This window comes from Scardinius erythrophthalmus, assembly GCF_964197995.2.
Source record: "Scardinius erythrophthalmus genome assembly, chromosome: 9".
In the NCBI taxonomy this organism is placed as follows: domain Eukaryota; kingdom Metazoa; phylum Chordata; class Actinopteri; order Cypriniformes; family Leuciscidae; genus Scardinius; species Scardinius erythrophthalmus.
Window position 1 is genome coordinate 2,399,331 of NC_138229.1, and position 21,195 is coordinate 2,420,525.

General features: G+C 41.6%; 1 protein-coding gene across 1 annotated transcript in view; it reads left to right on the forward strand.

Annotated features, from left to right (window-relative positions):
- The window catches only part of LOC308695802 (uncharacterized protein), a gene marked incomplete at its 5' end in the record, with an annotated part of 49,964 nt that overhangs the window by 17,215 nt on the left and 11,554 nt on the right, over positions 1 to 21,195 (forward strand). Inside the window, 2 exons of the mRNA XM_081374018.1 lie at positions 13,797 to 14,501; positions 15,438 to 16,142. Of these exons, the coding sequence (XP_081230144.1) occupies positions 13,797 to 14,501; positions 15,438 to 16,142 (1,410 nt within the window). The remainder of the gene's footprint in view (positions 1 to 13,796; positions 14,502 to 15,437; positions 16,143 to 21,195) is intronic.

A 21,195-nucleotide genomic window follows, 5' to 3' on the forward strand; every position in this document is an offset into this window, starting at 1 on the left:
TAATAACCTAAAATACTGTCTAACACTTGATGGCTGCTCTGTTAAGTCTCCATCGTCGGTTAGGAACCTGGGTGTGCTCTTTGATACCAACCTTTCATTTGTAAGTCATGTGTCTAGTATCTGTAAAACCGCATTTTTCCATCTTAAAAATATATCTAAATTACGTCATATGCTCTCATTGACAAATGCGGAACAATTAGTTCATGCGTTCATGACCTCAAGGCTAGATTATTGTAATGCTCTACTGGGTGGTTGTCCTGCACGCTTAATAAACAAACTACAGCTAGTTCAAAACACAGCAGCTCGAGTTCTTACCAGAACTAGGAAGTATGACCATATTAGCCCAGTTCTGTCAACACTGCACTGGCTCCCTATTAAACATCGCATCAATTTTAAAATATTGCTGATTACTTACAAAGCACTAAATGGTTTAGCTCCGCAGTACCTGAGCGAGCTCTTAACGCATTATAGTCCTTCACGTCTATTGCGATCTCAAAATTCCGGCCAGTTAATAATACCTAGAATATCAAAATCGACTGCTGGTGGTAGATCCTTTTCCTATTTAGCACCAAAACTCTGGAACAGTCTTCCTAACATTGTCCGGGAAGCAGACTCACTCTGTCAGTTCAAAGCTAGATTAAAGACACATCTCTTTGACCTAGCTTTCACATAATACATTATAGACTTCTATAATTCAATGTTAGGCTGCATAGATTAGGTCAGCTGGAACCGGGAACACTTCCCATAAATCCTGATGTACTCGTTACATCATGAGAAGAATGGTATCTACGCTAATTTTAGTGTCTTTGTTTATCCCGAGGTTTTCCCGCAGTAATCCAGATCTGATGAATGACCTTCATCTGGACCCGATGACAATGCAGTGCTGAAGTGCCAACTAGTCTCTCCCTATGGAGGATCCCTTTACCACTCTACAGATAAAGCGTCATCTGAAAACTCAATTCGCGTATCTACCCCGAATTGATAAAATAAAATTCTGTATCAAAATTATAAGTTATATAATTATATACACCAGTACTTTGTTTAGGCCTGGTTTGTAGGGAATTACAAACCTGCGCACATATATTCAAACGCACATAACTATAGAACCAATTCTTAATGCGCATGTGAACGCCATCAGCGTTTCTCACAGGTTCACGTTTAAAGTCTGTGTAGAGGGAATGGTGTCGTCTTAGCGGCCCCTAATTTAATAACAAATGATCGTTGCGATGGAAGCGAATCAATCAAAACTAACTTTAGCTGGAAAATAACTTTATTAAAGAACCGCTATAAAGCCAAAACAATCTTACCTTAAATTATACGCTTATCTCTGTAAAGCTGCTTTGAAACAATCTACGTTGTTAAAAGCGCTATATAAATGAAGATGACTTGACTTGACTATTACTGTCCTGCAGAGACCTATACTTGGGTTCAACCCTGTTTAGCTTCATTAGGAAACCAGGCAAAAGCTGCAGGGTCAAACAACATTGAACATTGTAATCATATACCTAATTTTCTGTTTCTGTGTGAACCAAGTGAATCCTCCTTCCCTGGCCCATTTAGAGTTAACATAAAGTTGAGCATCTGAATTAATTACAATTACATGAACTGATGAATATATTCCTTCAATGCCATGTCAGTTGCTTTGGATAAAAGTGTCTGTCCAATGCATTCATGTTGTAAATGTTCTTCTGATCTGCTCTCTGCTTTCATTATTATAGTGAGTGGAGATCATGGATCTGATTCACTGTCTGTGGGAAGTTCTGCTTATGGTTCATTCAGATCACGATCAGGAGCAGACCCAATTTTCCGTTCATCACATTCCAGAGATTCATCTCACACAAGTTACGAGTCAGGGGCCATAAAACAATATGACAGCATGGAATGGTCACGACCAAACAGTGAGTGTCTTGCTTTATTTGGCACTTTCAGTACATTTTGGTCTCCCTGTGACCTTCTTTACAGCATTAGAGCTCATGTTTTCCATGAATACCATCTGTTTTGTTGTGAAAATATAATATTTAGTCTACATTGTCGTAAATTTGTCACCACATATTTTCCCCCATAATAAAATTTGGAACCTTTCTAGCCTACATCTCCTTCAGTTTTCTCAATTTTTGATAATTTAATTTATGACAATAAATGCAAACCTGATATGAAATAAAATAAAAAAGCACATATAATATTTAGTTTGATCTTCTTATGTTGATGATCAACATTTTCTGGAGTTTAAGCACCTGTTTAAATGCTGATCATTTCTTCTTCTCTATACATCTATATGGTCAACTTTAAATGATTACATTAAATAGCAATCAGGCTTGTGATAAAGAAATTTCATAGATAAACGGGGACAAAACATGTAAAATACCGTCTGATTAATAAAGTATTTGTATGGCGTTTTAATGATTACCAATAGACTGCGTTATTTTTAGGAACATATTGAAAGTTTTGAATCTCAGAATTTTGTTCTATAAGAGTTTCAAACCTTTTACTGATTTAAATATTTTTTCCCTAGTGAGTGGAGATCAGCGGTCGGACACATTGTCTGTGGGAAGTTCTGCTTACAGTTCATTAAGATCACGATCAGGAGCAGACAGTGATTCAGTTTTTAGCTCGTTGCGCTCAAAAGTCTCATCTCACAGCTCAGGATTCGGGTCTTTGCGGTCCATCCCGGAGTCTGAGGAACATTCAGGAACCGGACGAGCACTTGGTGGGACCATGATCTCAAAACTTTTCCAAAGAAGATCAAAGAAGCATGATAATCATGAAGACACTAAGAAAACTTGAAGTATATCAAATGAATAAAAGAGAAATTGTGTCTTTATAATGTTGACATTTATAATTTTGACGACATAATATTTAAAGATAACTATTACTAAAACTATAAGGTATATGCAGTTGTTTAATAAATTAGTGGAGATGTTTAAACATAAGTTATATTGATATGTAATTAACATTAAGGGCTCTATTAATGACAGAATCTGCCTTTAATGATCTAAGCGCATGGTCTAAAGCGCAGGGCGCAAGTGCACTTAAATCCACTTTTGCCAGTTTAATGAGGGGAAAAATGGTCGGCAGTCCCGGCACATGGTCTAAAAGCGTTGTCCCTATTCTCCTAATGTGTAATGGGTGTTTTGGGCGTAACGTGCAAAAAAACAATCAGAGTGTAATTTCCCATTCTCTTTAAAAGTCAGTTGCACTTGCGCCAGGGCGGATTCGCTATTTACAAACAGAAAGACTGAACGCTTCTCCAGAGCGCAAACGGTTTATGCGCGAGATTAAAGGTTAAAGCGAGACCATCTATGGGAAAAGCTGGATTCCTCCATCTTTATGAGCACAATATTAATCTTTTACATTGTAATCCTTTATATTTGCTGTGCATCCCTGTGTGTGTAATAAGCAAAGTGTGGAAACTGTGTCAGGCTGAAACTAGTGTTTTTTTTATTATTTTGTCAAAAATTTGTGTTTATTTTTCTTTCTAGTTTACTTTCTTTTTAAATCTTTTCATTTTTAATCCCAGATTTATGTGTGTGTGTATATATGAAGTGGTATCGGATCCGGCGTTTGGGAGCCTGAAACCACTGCTTTTTTAAACCGGGTCCCAGAGTGGATAAATCTGAAAACAACACCCTTGCTTTTTCGTGTGTGCAGCCAATCCGTTTATTTTGTGAAACGATGATGTCATCACCCCTGTCATGTGTCGACCCGAGTCAGACACACTACCTCAAGTAACAGCAACAACTGCGGACGACATGCTTGTGTTCTTCCTGCAGAAGCTACTGAGCCTCTTTTATTTCTTTATTTATTATTTACTTGAATGTATTTTTATTTTATTTCTTTATTTTACTTCTTTATTTATTTATATTTTATTTCTTATTATGCTATGATGCTTGTTTATGCGCATGCTCCAAGTCTTCTCCGTTTTTAGTGTATCTCCGTGGCAGAATTACAGCGCCACATACTGGTCTGGCATGAATACTATATGGTTTTGAGTCTGTTTCAGTGGTTTCGTGTGAACCCGGAAACGAGAGACACCACTCGCAGGGGAAATGGAGTCAGACGAGAGCGAGGGAAATGAAGAAGATACAAGAGGAGTTGAGAACAGGAAAAGGAAAAAGAACAGTGTTTCAAGTGACGGAAGCCAGACAAGAAGAACTGTTGAGAGATATCAAGTAGGAATGATAGCAGTAACAAGAAGTGACGGCATCTTTAAGGACTCGCATGAGGTTGGAAAATTCATTGGAAAGAAACTAGGAGATGTTCGGTACATTAAAACAACAAGGAGTGGGATGGTTATTATTGACTGCGTGTCAAGACGTCAGAGAGAACAAGCTCTAAAGATTAAGTTGTATACAGAGTACAGAGCTGTGAAATGCTTCCCACTCAGGACAGAATACAAAAAGAAAGGAGTAGTAAGTGGCGTACCGCTGTCAGTGGAAGACGAGGAGTTTCGGGCTGTTGAAGGAGTTTGTGAGGCCAGAAGACTGACAAGATTCCGGCAAGGAGAAAGGGAAGAAAGTACTTCTGTGTGTCTGACTTTTGTGGGAGATTTGCCAGAGAGGATATATTTAGACTATATATGCTACAGGGCGAGGACTTATGAAAGAGCTCCGTTAAGGTGTTTTTGCTGTCAGGAGTATGGACATGTGGCTGCAGTGTGTAGAGGAGTCAGGAGATGTGGGAGATGTGGGAAAAATACTTGTGTAAGCGGGGAGTGTGAAGAGGAACAAGTAAAATGCATTCACTGTTTGGGAAATCACCATGCGGGGTCAACGCAATGTCCTGAAAAAATCAAACAGGTAAAAGTGAGTAAAATCAGAGCAGAAGAAGGGCTAACATATGCAGAAGCTACTAAGAGAATGGAACGAGCAGTAGTGCAAACAGAACAGGAGACGGGAAAGAAGGGAGATGATCAGAATAACGTTATTGGCATGGACAAGAAGCGATTTCTAGGATTTATTGCTATGGTGGTCAATTGTGCTGTGGAAATTAAAGGGAAATCAGAGAGGATCAAGATGGTGTTGGATGCGGCGAGAAGATTTTTGGACATTGTGGACATATCAGGAGAAGAACTAGATAATACGCTGAGGAAAGAATTTATACCATCTCAGACAATTGAGTATGACATACAGAACGGGCAGTGATCTTTAGGGTGGTCACTGTAAATATACTGCATGGGGAAAACTATTTAATTCAGTAGGTGGCGGTAATGCAACAATTTTGGATGCCAACTGCCATAAAACCTAAAAGAAGAAGAAGAAGAAGAAGTGGTTTCGTGTGTACGCAGATATTTCTTGAGACGACGTCGTGTTTACGGATTTCTTTTTAGAAAAAAGATTGGATAGGGAAAGCTCTGGCTTCGTGTGGATGTGGCCTGAATCTTCGAACTGTTTCAGACACTGAGAGAAAAGAGCTGATGATGCAGTGGAGATTATGAGATAATGGACGCATGTAAAGCTGTTGTAGGAGACTCCAAAACAACATTAGGCCTTTAAAATGGCACTGTATCTTTATTTTTGTGTATCGGATTTTGCATCAGTCGATCTGGGTTGTGATTAAAAGATCTTGCCAAAAAAGAGGTTTACATTTAACTCCATTATACAGGAAAAATGACTTGATGTGTATGCAACTGATTCGTGGTTCTTCAGCCACGGCTGGACTGGCCATTGGGCATACCGGGTGGGCCCGGTGGGCCGACGTGCTTTTTGGGCCGATACATCTCATAAATATTTTTTTTTTTTTTTTTTTTTTACGGCCCATAAAATGTGTACATCGGCGGGCCATTCGTTTTGTTTTGTTTTGCTTGCGTTTTGGGTTTGTGCCGGTGTAATGCATTGGTCAAAAAAAGTCAGTGTTAGTTTTTTTTCTGACAGACCAGCCCATGAAACACGTAGATCAGCGGCCCATTGGTTCTTTCCTTGATTGACACTGGGCTGGCCCAATCACAACTTTAAACGAGTGAGCGAGCGTTTTACAAAATATGGCTATTACTGTCATTGGATTAATATTATAACTATTAGCCTATATAGTAGGTGTAATGTAAATAGACACTGTAACTTAAAGAGGTTTGAATTTTTCTTTGTTTAATTTGCACACTGAATATGGGTTGGAGCTTTTAATTTTGAACTCTCAAAGTGCACCAGATTGATGAATTTAACATTAAAATGCACAACATTTTCTCACGGGGGGGCATGCCCCCGAACCCCCCTAGAAGAACCAAGGTCCACCCACCACAGTTTTAACAAAAAATCCTGTAAGAAACACTTGTTTTGCTATGCCAGAGCCGCTTATAGCTTGTTTTAGGATTCACCACTGTGGAGTATAGTTCGACTGTATTAATAAATGTCAAATTTGTACTTATTTCATCTGTAAACTCTCACTCGTTCCTATACTCACTCATTACATGGCATTAGTGGTTTTAATGAATAGGAGTTGGTATGCATATAATTAAGGGCGTGCAAAGATGGGTGGTGTTTATGATTATACAGTGGGCCGGTCTGGGCCAAAATGCCCGGGCCGATTTTTTGTCCCAGTCCAGCCCTGTCTTCAGCCCTACAGAAGTAATTACTGTACATATTTTTGTCATTGAGTTTGGACTGAAATGGTCTTTTAGATTATTATTTGAATAAAGCTAATTATATCAAATCAATCAGTTTCCATGTTGGAGTAGTTCCTGCGTTCAGCTTTTGGTCTAGCAGTGTGATTGTAGACCAGAAGTCTTTGGGAACTTCTTTTCTTCTGTGCCAAGGTTTCCTTAGATACATTCAGCACTTAATTGAACTAGAGGGTGAAAATCCATTCAGGAACACAGTATTTATTTACAGGATGAGCCTCAGTCTGATGTGTCTTGATTGTAGATGGGTCGGTTATATTGGGTCTTTGTATGACTGCTCATGTCCAATAAAGTTTAATCATTCTTTACATTTGAATGTTTTTGTCCACTTGTTTTTAAGAACTTCAGACTGTATTTAATGTTGACACACACGTTTTGTTTTGTCATTTTATTTGTTTGTTTTTTTAAAGTCTATATCGTTTTTGTCTATATTAGACAATAACTATTGTTTTAGTTATTTTAGTATATTAAGTTGAACTAAATTAAAATGAGAAACATTGCTATACCAGCAATTTCCTTTTACTCCAGAGGCCATTTTAAGCTAATTCTACAGAATGTTTATCAACTATCTTAATTATTTTATCTTTTTTAGTAATTAAATCTTTAAATGGTTTATTTGTTGTTTTATTGTCCAACCTGATTCAGACGTCGTCTCCTACTTGGCATCAGTCCTCTGGCTGCTTCTCCAGTGCTGCAGTCTTTAATTTAATCTCTGTAAAATTAACATGAAACATCAGTTCTTCAATGTGCTGATCCCATTTCCCAACTTTTTGATAGTGCCTGTCTTCCACTTTTGCTAATTAAACAAAGGGAAAAATGGTCGGCGCTCCCGGCGCATAATCTAAAAAGGTTGTCCCTATTCTCTTAATGAGTAATGGGTGTGTTTTGGGCGTAACGTGCAATAAACCAATCAGAGTCTCATTTCCCATTCCCTTTAAAAGTCAGTAGCGCTCGCACCATGCCGGAATTTGCAAGACTGTACGCTTCTCCAGAGAGGAAATGGATCTGTTCGTACACGAGGTTAAAGTCAAGTCACATTTATTTATATTGCGCTTTTTACAATGCAAATAGTTTCAAAGCAGCTTTACAGAGATAACAGGAAAATAATGCAACAAAGTTTGTTTCCAGAAGAAAATAGTGTCACAGTCCAGCTTAAGTAAGTTCAGTGATGTTTCATTTTTGTTGTAAAAAAGTTATTAATTTGGTTCAATTATATATATATATATAGCTGCTCTGAAGAAAACCGTGATGTCATCGTCCAGCTACTGGTCATTGGCCAACTCAAAAAAAGAGGGCTACTTCAACAAATAGCCAGGGTGACTTGAGGATCACGGTGAGGGGTTCCCCGCCTAGTACCCAATCCCTGTAGGCCCCTCACTCCTCTCAAACACTGCAAACTGTGGAGCTTCCGGTTGAGCGTGCTGGCCCCTCTCATGACCGACCAGTTGTTTAATTCGGGGCTCCCCTTGCTGACCAGATATCTATCACAGCATCGGAGGGTGAGCTTGAATCTGGAGATGAGGACTCAGCTGCGCTTCCTCTTTCTGGGAGAGTTGAGTTGCTCGAGCCTGATCCAGAATTGATGACTATGCTCAAGTGAAACCCTCCACCATGTCCCGAAACCTCGAGGCTGGACGATTGGTATCTCGGGGCGGGCCGTGCTGGTTCTCAGCATGGCGCCTCAGTGCCTTTCATTCCGGAAGTGCATGAGGAGGTTACCAGGTCGTGGACGACACCTTTTTCTGCCCGAAACAGAGCTGTTACCTCCTTCCCCCTCGCTACCCTTGACAGTGGTTCGGCCAAAGGTTACGTGAATATTCCTCTGGTTGAGCAGTTTGTCGTGATGCAGCTGTGTCCACTAATTGCTGGAGGACTAATCCGTGTCTCCCATCCAAGGCCTGTGAGTTCTCGTCCGTTCTCACGGGCAAGGCTTACAGAGCCTGTGGACAGGCCGCTTCCTCCTTGCATGCCATGGCGTTGCAGCATGTCCATCATGGCCAAAGCACTCATGGACATGCACGAGGGTAGCCCTGACCGTGAGCTCATGGCTGAGCTCCATACGGCAACTGACCTCACCCGCTCCGAAGGTGTCCTCCTGCTGACTCCTCCACTCCCGCTCGGTCTGCGCAGCAGCCTTCACCCAGGCCTCAGCGTGGAGCCGGCCGCAGGAAGGCCACCCAGCCCGTCCCGGCCGCTGCCAAACCAGATGGCAAGCGTAAGAACAAGTGTCCCTAAGACGGGCAACCCAGGGATGGAGGAAGTAGCTATTCGGGAGATGGTGTCCGCATCACTCCCTACCCTGGAAGAGGGCCGGGTGGAGAATCTTCAGGTTGTTTTCTGTTCTGTTCCGCTACTGGCCCCACAGCCAGTGGCACCCAATTTTCAATAAAAGAGCAATTTCCTCTGTTCCTGGGTCCCAAGAGGGCGAGGTTGGCATTGTGCGACACTATGCCTTGCCACCCTCAGCACCCTCTTGCATCGCCAGCCGGCAGCCTGATGCGCTTTGAGAACGCAGGAATGCCTTCTCACGCGTCCTCTTCCAATCAGTGCAGTGTTGCACCGCACACTCAGACCCCAGTTCGGGCCACTATGCTGTCCGAGTCGGCTCCCTGCCTTCCACTGCGGGTGCGTCTGTGGTCCCACTGGTCCCCCAGTGCGGTGTCTGGGAGCCTGGCTAGCGTTAAGGCCTCATTATACTTCTGCGTCGGACCTACGCCGGAGCCTATACGCCGTAGGCAACGTGTTGGTTTTAATTTTAACCAATCACAGTGCTTGTGTCCGCGTAGAATTGACGCGTTGTTACATTTTTGGAGAGGTGCACGTCAGGGTACGCCGTAGGGTACGCGCGCTACACACAGCCTACGACGTAGCTACGGCGGCAGTTCGACGCAGAAGCATAAAACAGGCTTTAGCCCTGTCCCATCTTCTGCCCCAAGGTGTGGGGGGGATCAGGAGGTTTACGTTTGGCTCTGGAAGGTAGCAGTAATAGATGGCGTTTTACTTGGGATCCTAATATGTCGGTATGTCAATGTACGTAGAACGTGACCGACTGAAAGGGAACGTCTCGATACGTATGTAACCCTCGGTCCCAGAAGGTCGTACTAAAAATTTAAGCGGGAGAATGTTATCATTGCAAAGTGGTCAGGCTAATGTCTTGTGTTTATTCCACAAGATTTATGGATAAGCTGTTTGATTTGTAATTATTCGATTATTTTCAAATTTCACTCACCCTGCTGTGCATGAACAGCTGTTCCTCAATTTGTGTGTTTCCCATTTGAATGGTCAGCGTATGAGGCGGCTGCTGCTTGCGCTGGGACCTACAGGCTTTAGCTTCAATTTTGATAAAATTATTCTCTAATCGTTTGCATGTTATGTAGTGGATATATCCCTTGAATGCATACTGCAGTCCCTTTTGTCTTTCTCTCTCAGATATTTCACCTGTTCTCCAAAAATGACTAATTATCTCCTTGGGAATGTCTGACACCGCTGCATGCATACTGTAATAGACGTGCCAGGCGCGAAAGCTTGTCAGGCGTAGCAACAGTAACTAAGGAGGGCGGAGCTTAGCGAAGGGTCAATCCTGACTTTATATCTCACAATTCTGACTTTATAACAAACAATTGCAACTTTTATCTCACAATTCTGACTTTATATATAAGTAACTGAGACGTTAAGTATACGAGCTAATATATGGAGGCGGGGACTTTGCTCTTATACTAAATGAAGCAAAGGTGAAGAGTTACACTCTAGATATTTTTGGACATGAAGAAATTATTTTAAGAATGTTTTAATATGTCATTTTGGTTATCAAACATTAATTTTAATGGATATAATAATTATTATCGACTGCAGGGAGACTAAATAATCTGTTAATGCAACTGTTAATAGTTATTAATAAAAGTATATAATATCTATTCATTGTGGGATTAAGAGTGGTTAATAGGTTTAAGTTTGCCTGATGAAGTCACTTTCCAAAATATCTGTATTTAAAGATTATCGCTTTTGAAAAAAACTGCTAACATCATACTTTTTATGCATGTGTAAAATAAACTTGAACATTTACACCCTACACGTACACCTACAGCTAGACCCGCCCATGTGCACCTGTAAGTAAGTTCAGTCAAACATAAATTTACTCTGGAACTCAGACTAAGACGGAAATGGACTTAAGTGTAGTAAATTAGCTCTATGAATTATTAATAATCAATAATGACTTGTTATAATTGATTATTAATATTTGGATCAGTTAATAGAATTAACTTAATGTTGCAAATTAATATTACAATCAATTAACCTGTTTTTCCTGTGAACACTCAGTGTTAATTGTTTATTAATTCTAAGAAATGTACATTGCCAGGGCATGGGAAATTTCTATCTTACTTTACAGTACTACTAAGAGCAAGTAGTCAAGATCTATGATTAGGGACTCCAGTATGAGCTTGAGACATGGACAACTTTACGTGTGACATGAACAAGACTTTATTAACTAGACTTAACACTTAAACTATTCTAACATACACATAAATACATACAGTTTACCAAGGGAAAGAGAGTTGAAGCAGAATACAGGAAAGCAAGAAGTTATAGCATTGTTTGAAATCCAGCAGATCAACAGCCTTGAGCAAACCATCAGTTTAGTTCTAACACTCATTTCTTTAAAAGGGGTAAGGATACTTAAAGTATCAAATAATGAGACTAAGTTTGATACTTGCATGTCTCGCCGATTTGAATTAAACTGTCCTGATGCAATTTGTTGAGGCTCCAGTTGAGCTTTGCTGATGTGGTCTTGCTGAGAGAGAACCAGTGGGAGTCAGAGGATCTTTGGTGAATGGAAAGACAAGGCCGCAGCCTGGCACAAGCTTGGGGGTCCTTAGAAATCTTCTAGTTCAGCATCATCTTCACATCAGGATTCCAGAAGAGGACTAAAAAGAAAGATGTGATCTTGTGATCAGTGATTTTTAAAGCGTGAAGATGTCACACCCTGTGTGAGCCAATAAGAAGTTGTTCGCTTTGGAGGGAGACTTTACGACCCTTTGTGTTCTAGGAGGGCATTTGAATATGTAATTTCATTGGGTGTTTAAGAAAAAGAATCTTCAAGATTCTTTGCATCACAAAGTTAGCAAAATGTAATGTAAATTAACAAATGGGGGACAAAGATTGGAGTTTATAGAGACTAAACATGCCACACATATGATTTTGCTCAACCATAGTATGCAAAGTCTGAAACATTAACCCAAAAGAGTTTACAAGAATACATAGGCCAAACCACATAAAAGGAAAAATCATGAGATGGGAAAATTAGATACATGTTTATACATTTCTCAAGTGGTTATATATAGAATATATAGGATTAACAGGGTTTATTTATCCTTCTCAGCAAAAATTAAGTGAGAGTCACAACTCTCTGGAAATTCCTTTTGGGGTCGTAAAACTTCTTATCAGTCTTAATGTGTCCTGTAACAGGACACCGAGTTTTGCCAGTGTGTTACCTTCATTTGTGATGTTAGTTTTGGGGGTTTCATAGACCTTTGTTGGGTGAGTGAGTTTGCTGGATTATTCATTAAATATAACGAATAATTTGTGTGTGTCTGATTGGTCCAGATGCTACATAATTAAGCATTTATTATTTAAAAAAAATAATCGTCTTTTCCTTGTTAATTCATAGTAAATATGACTTTTAATCAAACTCGACGTGTTTAACCTACTGGTTCTGAGAGACATTGCTTCTGTGACATCTGTGAGACATTGCTTCTGCTTCTGCTTTCACTTTCATATTTGTCTAGCTACACTGTAAAAAAATTGCTGTAGTTATGCAGCTGTTTGCCAGTAACTTACTGTAGATTTAAATTTATGTTATTTACTGGAGGCAAATAACCTCCAGTAAATAACATAAATTTAGTTTGTTCAAAGTTAAATGAACATTAAACATTAACAAGTCTTTGTCTTTACAGAATAAAATTATAAAATAACAATCTAATGCAAAGCATTCTGGGAACCAGAAATCTTCATCAACCTTTTTCTGTTTTTTTTCCTTCAGATTTTGGTTCCCAGAATGCTTTGCATGAGGCTGTTATTTTAGTTTTATTCTGTAACGATAAAGACTTGTTAATGTTTAATGTTCATTTAATTTTGAACAAATTGTTGCCAGTAAATAACATCAATTTAAATCTACAATAAGTTACTGGCAAGTAGCTGCCAGTAATACTGTAATTTCTACAGATTTTTCTAACAGTGTAAGATTTTTTTGTAAGACACTTAGAGCTTGCTTTTTGTTCTCCATAGTCGTTTATCGTAATCCATATAAAACAATACCTATAAACAACAACACATACCCCCCCCCCCCCCAATTTTGTCTTGAATATAATCTTAAACATCAGCTTATAGACACGCCTCATGTTCATAGACATGCCTTATGTTTGTCGCTGTTCTGAAGCACCAGGAAGTGAGTCCCGTCAAACACTTTGAAAGTCCATTACAAGTAAAAACTACTAGACTGCTGGTGGATCAATAGAGTGTGAATGAAAATGGACTTAAGTAAGAATTTATTATTTTACAAAACTAATCGTCTTTTTCTTGTTAATTCATAGTAAATATCACTTTTTAAACTCGACGTGTTTAACCTACTGGTTCTGTGATACATTGCTTCTGCTTTCACTTTCATATTAGTCTAGCTAAGATTTATTTGTAAGACACTTAGAGCTTGCTTTTTGTTCTCCATAGTCGTTTATGCTTATACATATGGCTTGTCATGGATTGCGTTTTAGGTTAATTTGTAGAATACTGTCATGTATTTTAAAGTACGTGGCTGTGCAATTATGTGTGTGTCAGGAGTGTGCGCACGCAAGAGAGATTTATTCATTAATTTAGTTCTCCTTTTTTCATTTTGCATATTTTTAAAGGATATAGAATTACTGAAAACATGTTGTTGTTTTTTTGCAATGAAAGCCAATTTAGCCCTGAGTTTTATGTGATCTGTATTTTTGTTTTCTCTTGATTGAGAAAATTAAACAATTCTCATTTCTTCATTATTTAGTTAACCATGGTCCATGGATGATTAACGTAACTCCATTCATGAGGGTTGTATTGTATTAACTGTTTGATTTGTATTCATCAGCTTTCTTGTTAAATGTTCAGAAAGCAAACACAACATGATACCCTGAGTCTGTTTGTTCTGTATTTGTTGCAGGTGACGCCCAACATCTCTCAGAGCTCAGGATTGTGTTGATGGGATATAGATATGCTGGTAAGAGTTCAGCTGGAAACACCATCCTGTGCAGAGAGGAGTTTGACTTGAAGAAATCTGCTCAGTGTGTGAAGAGACATGGAGAAGTAGCAGACAGACACATCACTGTCATTGAAGCTCCAGGATGGTGGGGGAATTACTCTGTAGAGAAGAGTCCTGAGTTACTGAAACAGGAGATTTTGCTCAGTGTGTCTCTGTGTCCTCCAGGACCACACGCTGTACTACTGATCATACGCGTGGACACTAGATTTAAAGAGACTGAGAGAAAAGCATTGCAGGAGCATCTGGATCTTCTTAGTAAGAGAGTCTGGAGTCACACTATAGTGCTGTTCACTGGTGGAGACTCTCTGTTACAAACATCTATAGAGCGGCACATTGAGAGTGAAGGGCCGGATCTCCAGCGGCTAATGGACAAATGTGGGAACAGGTTTCATGTTCTCAACAATCACAACAGGAGTGACGACACTCAGATCAAGGAGCTGCTGGAGAAGATTGAGGAGACAGTGGCACAAAACAACGGCTGCCATTTTGAAATAGACAGAAAGATTTTACAGGAAGTGAAAGAGAGAAGAAGAGCAGAGGAAGAGAGAGCAGAAGAACGAATGAAGAGGATGCAAAAAAGGAGAGAAAACATCAGATCACAGATGAGTGAGTCCATATACTTTATAGTGCAGATACCCACTGAGTATATTAAGTAAATCATGAAAATGTAACAGTCACAGCAATAATAGCAAGAAACTTCTCATCATTAACCGCTATTTGTAGAGGCATTCCCAATAGATGGGTTCAGCTCACAGTGACGGCCCCTAAAATCTGTTACTGAAGGAAATAAGCACTTTCATTTCTTAACCAATCCTGTTCTTCATGTGTGCTTTTGATAACAGAAATCCCTTTACCTAATCCATAGAAAACAATACAAAAGAAAAAGAAAACTGAAAAGATCTTGTCTTGAATATAATCTTAAACATCAGCTTTACACCTATAGACAACGCCTCATGTTTGTCGCTGTTCTGAAGCACCAGGAAGTGAGTCCCGTCAAACACACTTTGAAAGTACATTACTAGTAAAAACTACTAGACTGCTGGTGGATCTATATTTTATTTGGAGCTCCAACTAAGGCAAAAATATGTCATGTAAAATGGACATTTGTAAGATTAGAAGCTATTTTTATGAAAGAAAAAATGGCAACATGTTCACAGTTTTTGTGAGACACTTTTACTGCTTTCATATTGGTCAATACAGATTAGATTTGGGATCTGTTTATGCCAATTTAGGCAGTTTTTATTTTTTTCATAAAGACTTTTATAAATATAAGCAGTCACACATGGTCTTTTTTGGCTTTCTTTCCATCTAGTAAATGAATGTAAATGTAATACAGTCATGAATTTGCCGGTGCTAATAGCTACCAGTGCATTGATAATGCTTTCCCAGGTGAGAACACACACAAGAGAGAGATTTATTCATTGGTTTAGAGGGACAATTTCATCTAAATTTCAGGAGCCCCTTTTTCACAAGAGAGATTATTTAAGAAGATTTAAGATGTCACCCACCTTAAGAAGTGTGTTTGTTCTGTATTTGTTGCAGGTGACGCCCAACATCTCTCAGAGCTCAGGATTGTGTTGATGGGATATAGAAGAGCTGGTAAGAGTTCAGCTGGAAACACCATCCTGGGCAGAGAGGAGTTTGACTTGAAGAAATCTGCTCAGTGTGTGAAGAGACATGGAGAAGTAGCAGACAGACACATCACTGTCATTGAAGCTCCAGGATGGTGGAGTAATAACTCTGTAGAGAAGAGTCCTGAGTTACTGAAACAGGAGATTTTGCTCAGTGTGTCTCTGTGTCCTCCAGGACCACACGCTGTACTACTGATCATACGTGTGGACGCTAGATTTAAAGAGACTGAGAGAAAAGCATTGCAGGAGCATCTGGATCTTCTCAGTGAGAGAGTCTGGAGTCACACTATAGTGCTGTTCACTCATGGAGACTCTCTGTTAGACACATCTATAGAGCGGCACATTGAGAGTGAAGGGCCGGATCTCCAGCGGCTGCTGGACAAATGTGGGAACAGGTTTCATGTTCTCAACAATCACAACAGGAGTGACAACACTCAGATCAAGGAGCTGCTGGAGAAGATTGAGGAGACAGTGGCACAAAACAACGGCTGCCATTTTGAAATAGACAGAAAGATTTTACAGGAAGTGAAAGAGAGAAGAAGAGCAGAGGAAGAGAGAGCAGAAGAACGAATGAAGAGGACACAAAAAAGGAGAGAAAACATCAGATCACAGATGAGTGAGTCAATATACTTTATAGTGCAGATACACACTGAGTATATTAAGTAAATCATGAAAATGTAACAGTCACAGCAATAATAGCAAGAAACTTATCATCATTAACCGCTATTTGTAGAGGCATTCCCAATAGATGGGTGTGGCGAGCACGACGAGGTCGAGGGCCGTGGTAGGACGGCGCGAGGCCGGTGGCGTGATTGATAATGAGCGACACGTGCGCGACGCACCGGTCTCGCATCTCTCGCGGAGGAGCGGAAGCATAAAGGAGGAGCGACGACAGTGAAGAGCGAGAGAGGAACAGGCCTGTGTTTTAGTTGATGTTTTGTTTCTGTTTTGTGTGGCCAGCAGTCGTCCGTGAGGGGCTGCTGGCTTTTACTTTCATTTTGTATTTGGTTTATTTTTATCATTAAAATGTTGAATGTTCGCCGGTTCCCGCCTCCTTCTTCCCGTAACAACATACCTCGTTACACTGGTGCCGAAACCCGGGAGGAAGGAGGGACACGCTGTCGGAGAGCCCTCGCTGCTGGGGGGGATCGCGGTGCTGAGGAGGTCGGGCAGCACGAGGGAGCGATGGCCGCCGATTGCTGCCCGAGGTGATGGTGCTGGAGCGATGGAAGATCTGGTGGGACGGAGAGCTCGCTGCCGTGCTCCTGGGTCGAGGAGGGGTGGCTGCCGTCCAAGAGGGAGCGAAGGAGTCCCGTTCGCCATGGGCCGGAGCCTGTTGCCGTTGGCCATGATGGGGGCGGAGCAGGGAACGGGAGACTCGCTGCCGGCTGCCCTCAACCGGAGGAGCCGTCGCCGTCCGCCAGGAGGCGGAGGAGCGTCGAGCCGTCCCCCAACGGATGTCCAGTACCATCGCATGGCACCGCGAGTGACTCTCAGCTGGTTGAGGACCGAGCGGCAGTGTGTCCGGGAACCGGAGCAAGATTTTTATTTATTTTTTCTCTCTCCCCTCTCTCGTCTCTGTCGCTCCTCGTGCTTCCGTTTCCTTTTCCCTCACCTCGTCTATCCATACCCCCAGCCCAGGTACCGCAGCCGCCGTGATCGGTCCCCCCGGGGAGGGGGGGGGGGGGAGTAGGCGCAGTCTCGTGGGTGCCCCCCGGCCTGCGAGGGGCGATGTGGGTATGTGGCAAGCACGACGAGGTCGAGGGCCGTGGTAGGACGGCGCGAGGCCGGTGGCGTGATTGATAATGAGCGACACGTGCGCTACGCACCGGTCTCGCATCTCTCACAGAGGAGCGGAAGCATAAAGGAGGAGCAACGACAGTGAAGAGCGAGAGAGGAACAGGCCTGTGTTTTAGTTGATGTTTTGTTTCTGTTTTGTGTGGCCAGCAGTCGTCCGTGAGGGGCTGCTGGCTTTTACTTTCATTTTGTATTTGGTTTATTTTTATCATTAAAATATGTTGAATGTTCGCCGGTTCCCGCCTCCTTCTTCCCATAACATCTGAACCTCGTTACAATGGGTTCAAAGCAGCTCACAGTGACGGCCCCTAAAATCTGTTACTGAAGGAAATAAGTACTTTCATTTCTTAAACAATCCTGTTCTTCATAGGGTGTGCTTTTGATAACGGAAATCCCTTTACCTAATCCATAGAAAACAATACAAAAGAAAAAGAAAACTGAAAAGATCTTGTCTTGAATATAATCTTAAACATCAGCTTTACACCTATAGACAACGCCTCATGTTTGTCGCTGTTCTGAAGCACCAGGAAGTGAGTCCCGTCAAACACTTTGAAAGTCCATTACAAGTAAAAACTACTTTGGACTGAAGTCGGAAGCGGCACTGCATTGCGGCGACGAACAGCAGTGGTTGGGTCTGCGTGTATTTGTCTATTCATGTTTTGTTTTTCGTCGTGCACATGGTGTTTTTAACTTTTTAACATTCTTTGACACTTTTTAACTGCGTGAAATCATCATGGAATTTATGAATGCTTTGCTTATGAACATTGTCACTTTTGGTACCATCTTGAGCTTCCAAACAAATGTCCAGTGCTACGGAGCAAACAACCAGCCGTGCAGGCTCCAATACAGCCGGGACTTTCTCATAGGGTGCGGCAAATCAGTTGTCGGGACTTTGCCGATACCCAGCTGCATTCCGCCGGAGATCTATAGTCACGGAGCTGCTAATTTGGATGTGTTGACAGCGGTGCGAGCGAGGAGGCGCGGCCGGGAAGGAGGAGGGCAAGTGTGGCTACACTTGTCATATAGACACTGGACCGGAGGCAGCCGGCAGCGGTCCGCTGGACGAAAGCGGAAGCGGGGCCGAAGAGGAGGAGTGCGACAGAGGCTACGCAGGCGAGGGCTTCGTCGCCTGCCACTGCCTTCTATTATTTTAGGAAACGTGCATTCACTGAGGAATAAGATCGACGAGCTGCAGGCAAATGTTAAGAGTATTCCTGAATATAAAAACGCGTGTCGTGTGTGATTGCTTTGACTGAAACCTGGTTGAAAGATCAGTACCCGAGCCACGACTATGAAATCGATGGCTTTGGTCAACCTATCCGGCTCGATCGTGATGAGCAGCTGACCGGAAAGACACAGGGAGGGGGCGTGGCCCTGTATGTCAATCAACGCTGGTGTAAGACAGTCATAGTGAGAGAATCGATCTGCACTTCCAATATTGAACTCTTATCTATTTCACTGCGTCCATTCTACTTGCCACGTGAAATTCCGCAAGTATTTTTGACGGTGGTGTACATCCATCCTAAAGCCAGTTTGGCAGATGCCACATCCATCATTCTCCTGATGCTCCACATTTTATTTTTGGGGGATTTTAACTCTTGCTGTCTTAAAAAGCCCCTCGGTCATTTCTACCAATATGTAAATTGCCCAACTAGACATGGCAAAGTGCTAGACTTGTGTTATGGCACTATAAAAGGGGCGTATAAATCATATGCAATGGCTCCGTTAGGATCCTCTGACCATAATTGTGTTCTTCTAGCCCCTGTCTATCAGCCAGCCCTTAAGAGAGGGAAGATTGAACACAAAGAGGTTGCTCTTTGGACAGAGAGTGCCATTAAAGAACTAAATGGTTGTTTTTATAACACTGATTGGGATGTTTTTAAATATGCTTTTAATGATTTGGATGAATTGCTTGATACTGTAACAAGTTATGTACTACACATGCAAGATATTATTATTCCCAAGAAGACAATTAGAATATATCCAAATAACAAACCCTGGGTTAGTAAATCCCTTAAAAGTGTCCTTAATCAGAAGAAGTTAGCTTTCCGTCAGGGTAATATTCACCAGCAACGAGAGGCCCATAAACTGGTTAAGAAAGAGATAAAGCTGGCCAAAAAAAGGTTTAAAGATAAAGTAGAGGATGAACTGAAGAACAATAACCTTCGTGATGCCTGGAAGGGAATTAAATCTATGGTCTGTATTAAAGATAAAAAAAAGGGGGTGTTTCACCCTGATAAGTCTGACACTGCCCTGGCTGAGGAGTTGAACCAATTCTATGTGAGATTTGACTGTCATGATTTCTCTGAGGATTTGTCTAAATTTAGGGAGGTTCCTGAGGGCAGTAAAATTCAGATTAGTGAAATGGATGTCTGTAGAATTTTGGAGGGGACTGACCAGAGAAAAAGTCCCGGGCCTGACGGCGTTTGTGGCCGCCTGCTCAAAAATTGTGGTTTATTTTTATGTGATATCTTTTCTTGTATTTTCAAGCTTTCCTTAGCTCAGATGGATGTTCCTGCATTATGGAAAGAATCAATTATTGTTCCTGTGGCTAAGATTCCATCACCTAAGGGATTGAATGATTACCGCCCTGTGGCTCTTACGTCATTAGTCATGAAAGGGCTATAAAAGATTGTGAAGAAGAGCTTGCTTGCTATGTCACAGAATATTATTGACCCACTCCAATTTGCATATCAGGCAGGCAAAGGGGTGGAGGATGCCACAGCAACACTGCTGGACCGTGTTACGGGGCACTTAGAGGGCACAAAGACACATGTACTGGCTACTTTTATTGATTTCTCATCAGCTTTTAATTGCATGCAGCCCCATATTCTTGCTCAGAGGCTCTCTGAGATTCCTGCAATAGATGTTGGTACTATATGTTGGTTGGTTGGCTGGCTGACTAGGAGGCCACAGAGAGTCCGTGTAAATGACACCTTGTCTGAGGCCTTGGTGTGCTCTACTGGATCACCCCAGGGGTGTGTCTTATCGCCATTGTTATTTGTATTGTATACAAATTGCTGTCGCAGTACTTCTGAATCATCATCCATAATCAAATATGCTGATGATTCAGTGATACTTAGTTTTCTGCAGGACCATGAGGTGGGTCATGGTCCAGTTTTGGACAGTTTTATAGAATGGTGCGAGAAGTCATTCCTACAGTTAAATGTCGCAAAAACCAAAGACATGCGGTTTGACTTCCGTAGGAAACCACCTGCCTTGCCATGTACCATTATAAATGGCTCAGCAGTGGAGACTGTCAGTCAGTATAAGTACCTGGGAATTATACTGGATGATAAACTGACCTTTGAGGCCAACACAGATAGGATCTGCAAAAAGGTCAATCAAAAACTGTTTTATTTTAAAGGAGAACTCGGTAACTCTAGCAAACTCTAGTCACTTCTTCGCTGATTTTCCCTTTTGTTGTCGCATGTTTTCCCCACGAGCTCCCCCTACAGCTGTGGGGGGGCGTATATTTCACAACACGGTCGTAGAAAACTCACTTGCGGCGGCCTCCTCCCCCTCTCTACCGCTGCTCATGTGCGTTTGTTTTGATCGGAGAAAGTCAACTGTATTGTGTGGAGCTATGTCTACCGAGGTGGGTAATCTGGTAATACATCATACATGCGTGTGTGTTTATGTCGAATTGCTGTAAAGCAATTTGTCTTTCGCGCTCGTTCTCGTTCTAGTTGTCGCTTCTCACGAGACTTCCAATTTCTATCTTGCCGGGACGGTAGTGCCCAAGTGGCAAGGTTGGTTTTCCGCCTGGAAACGCTGGGGGGAGTGGGGAAAGTCACCAATATCACCAGAACAGGTTGTTTAACCATCCAAATGATTTCTAGACAGTTTTATTAAGTTAAAAAAGTTACCAA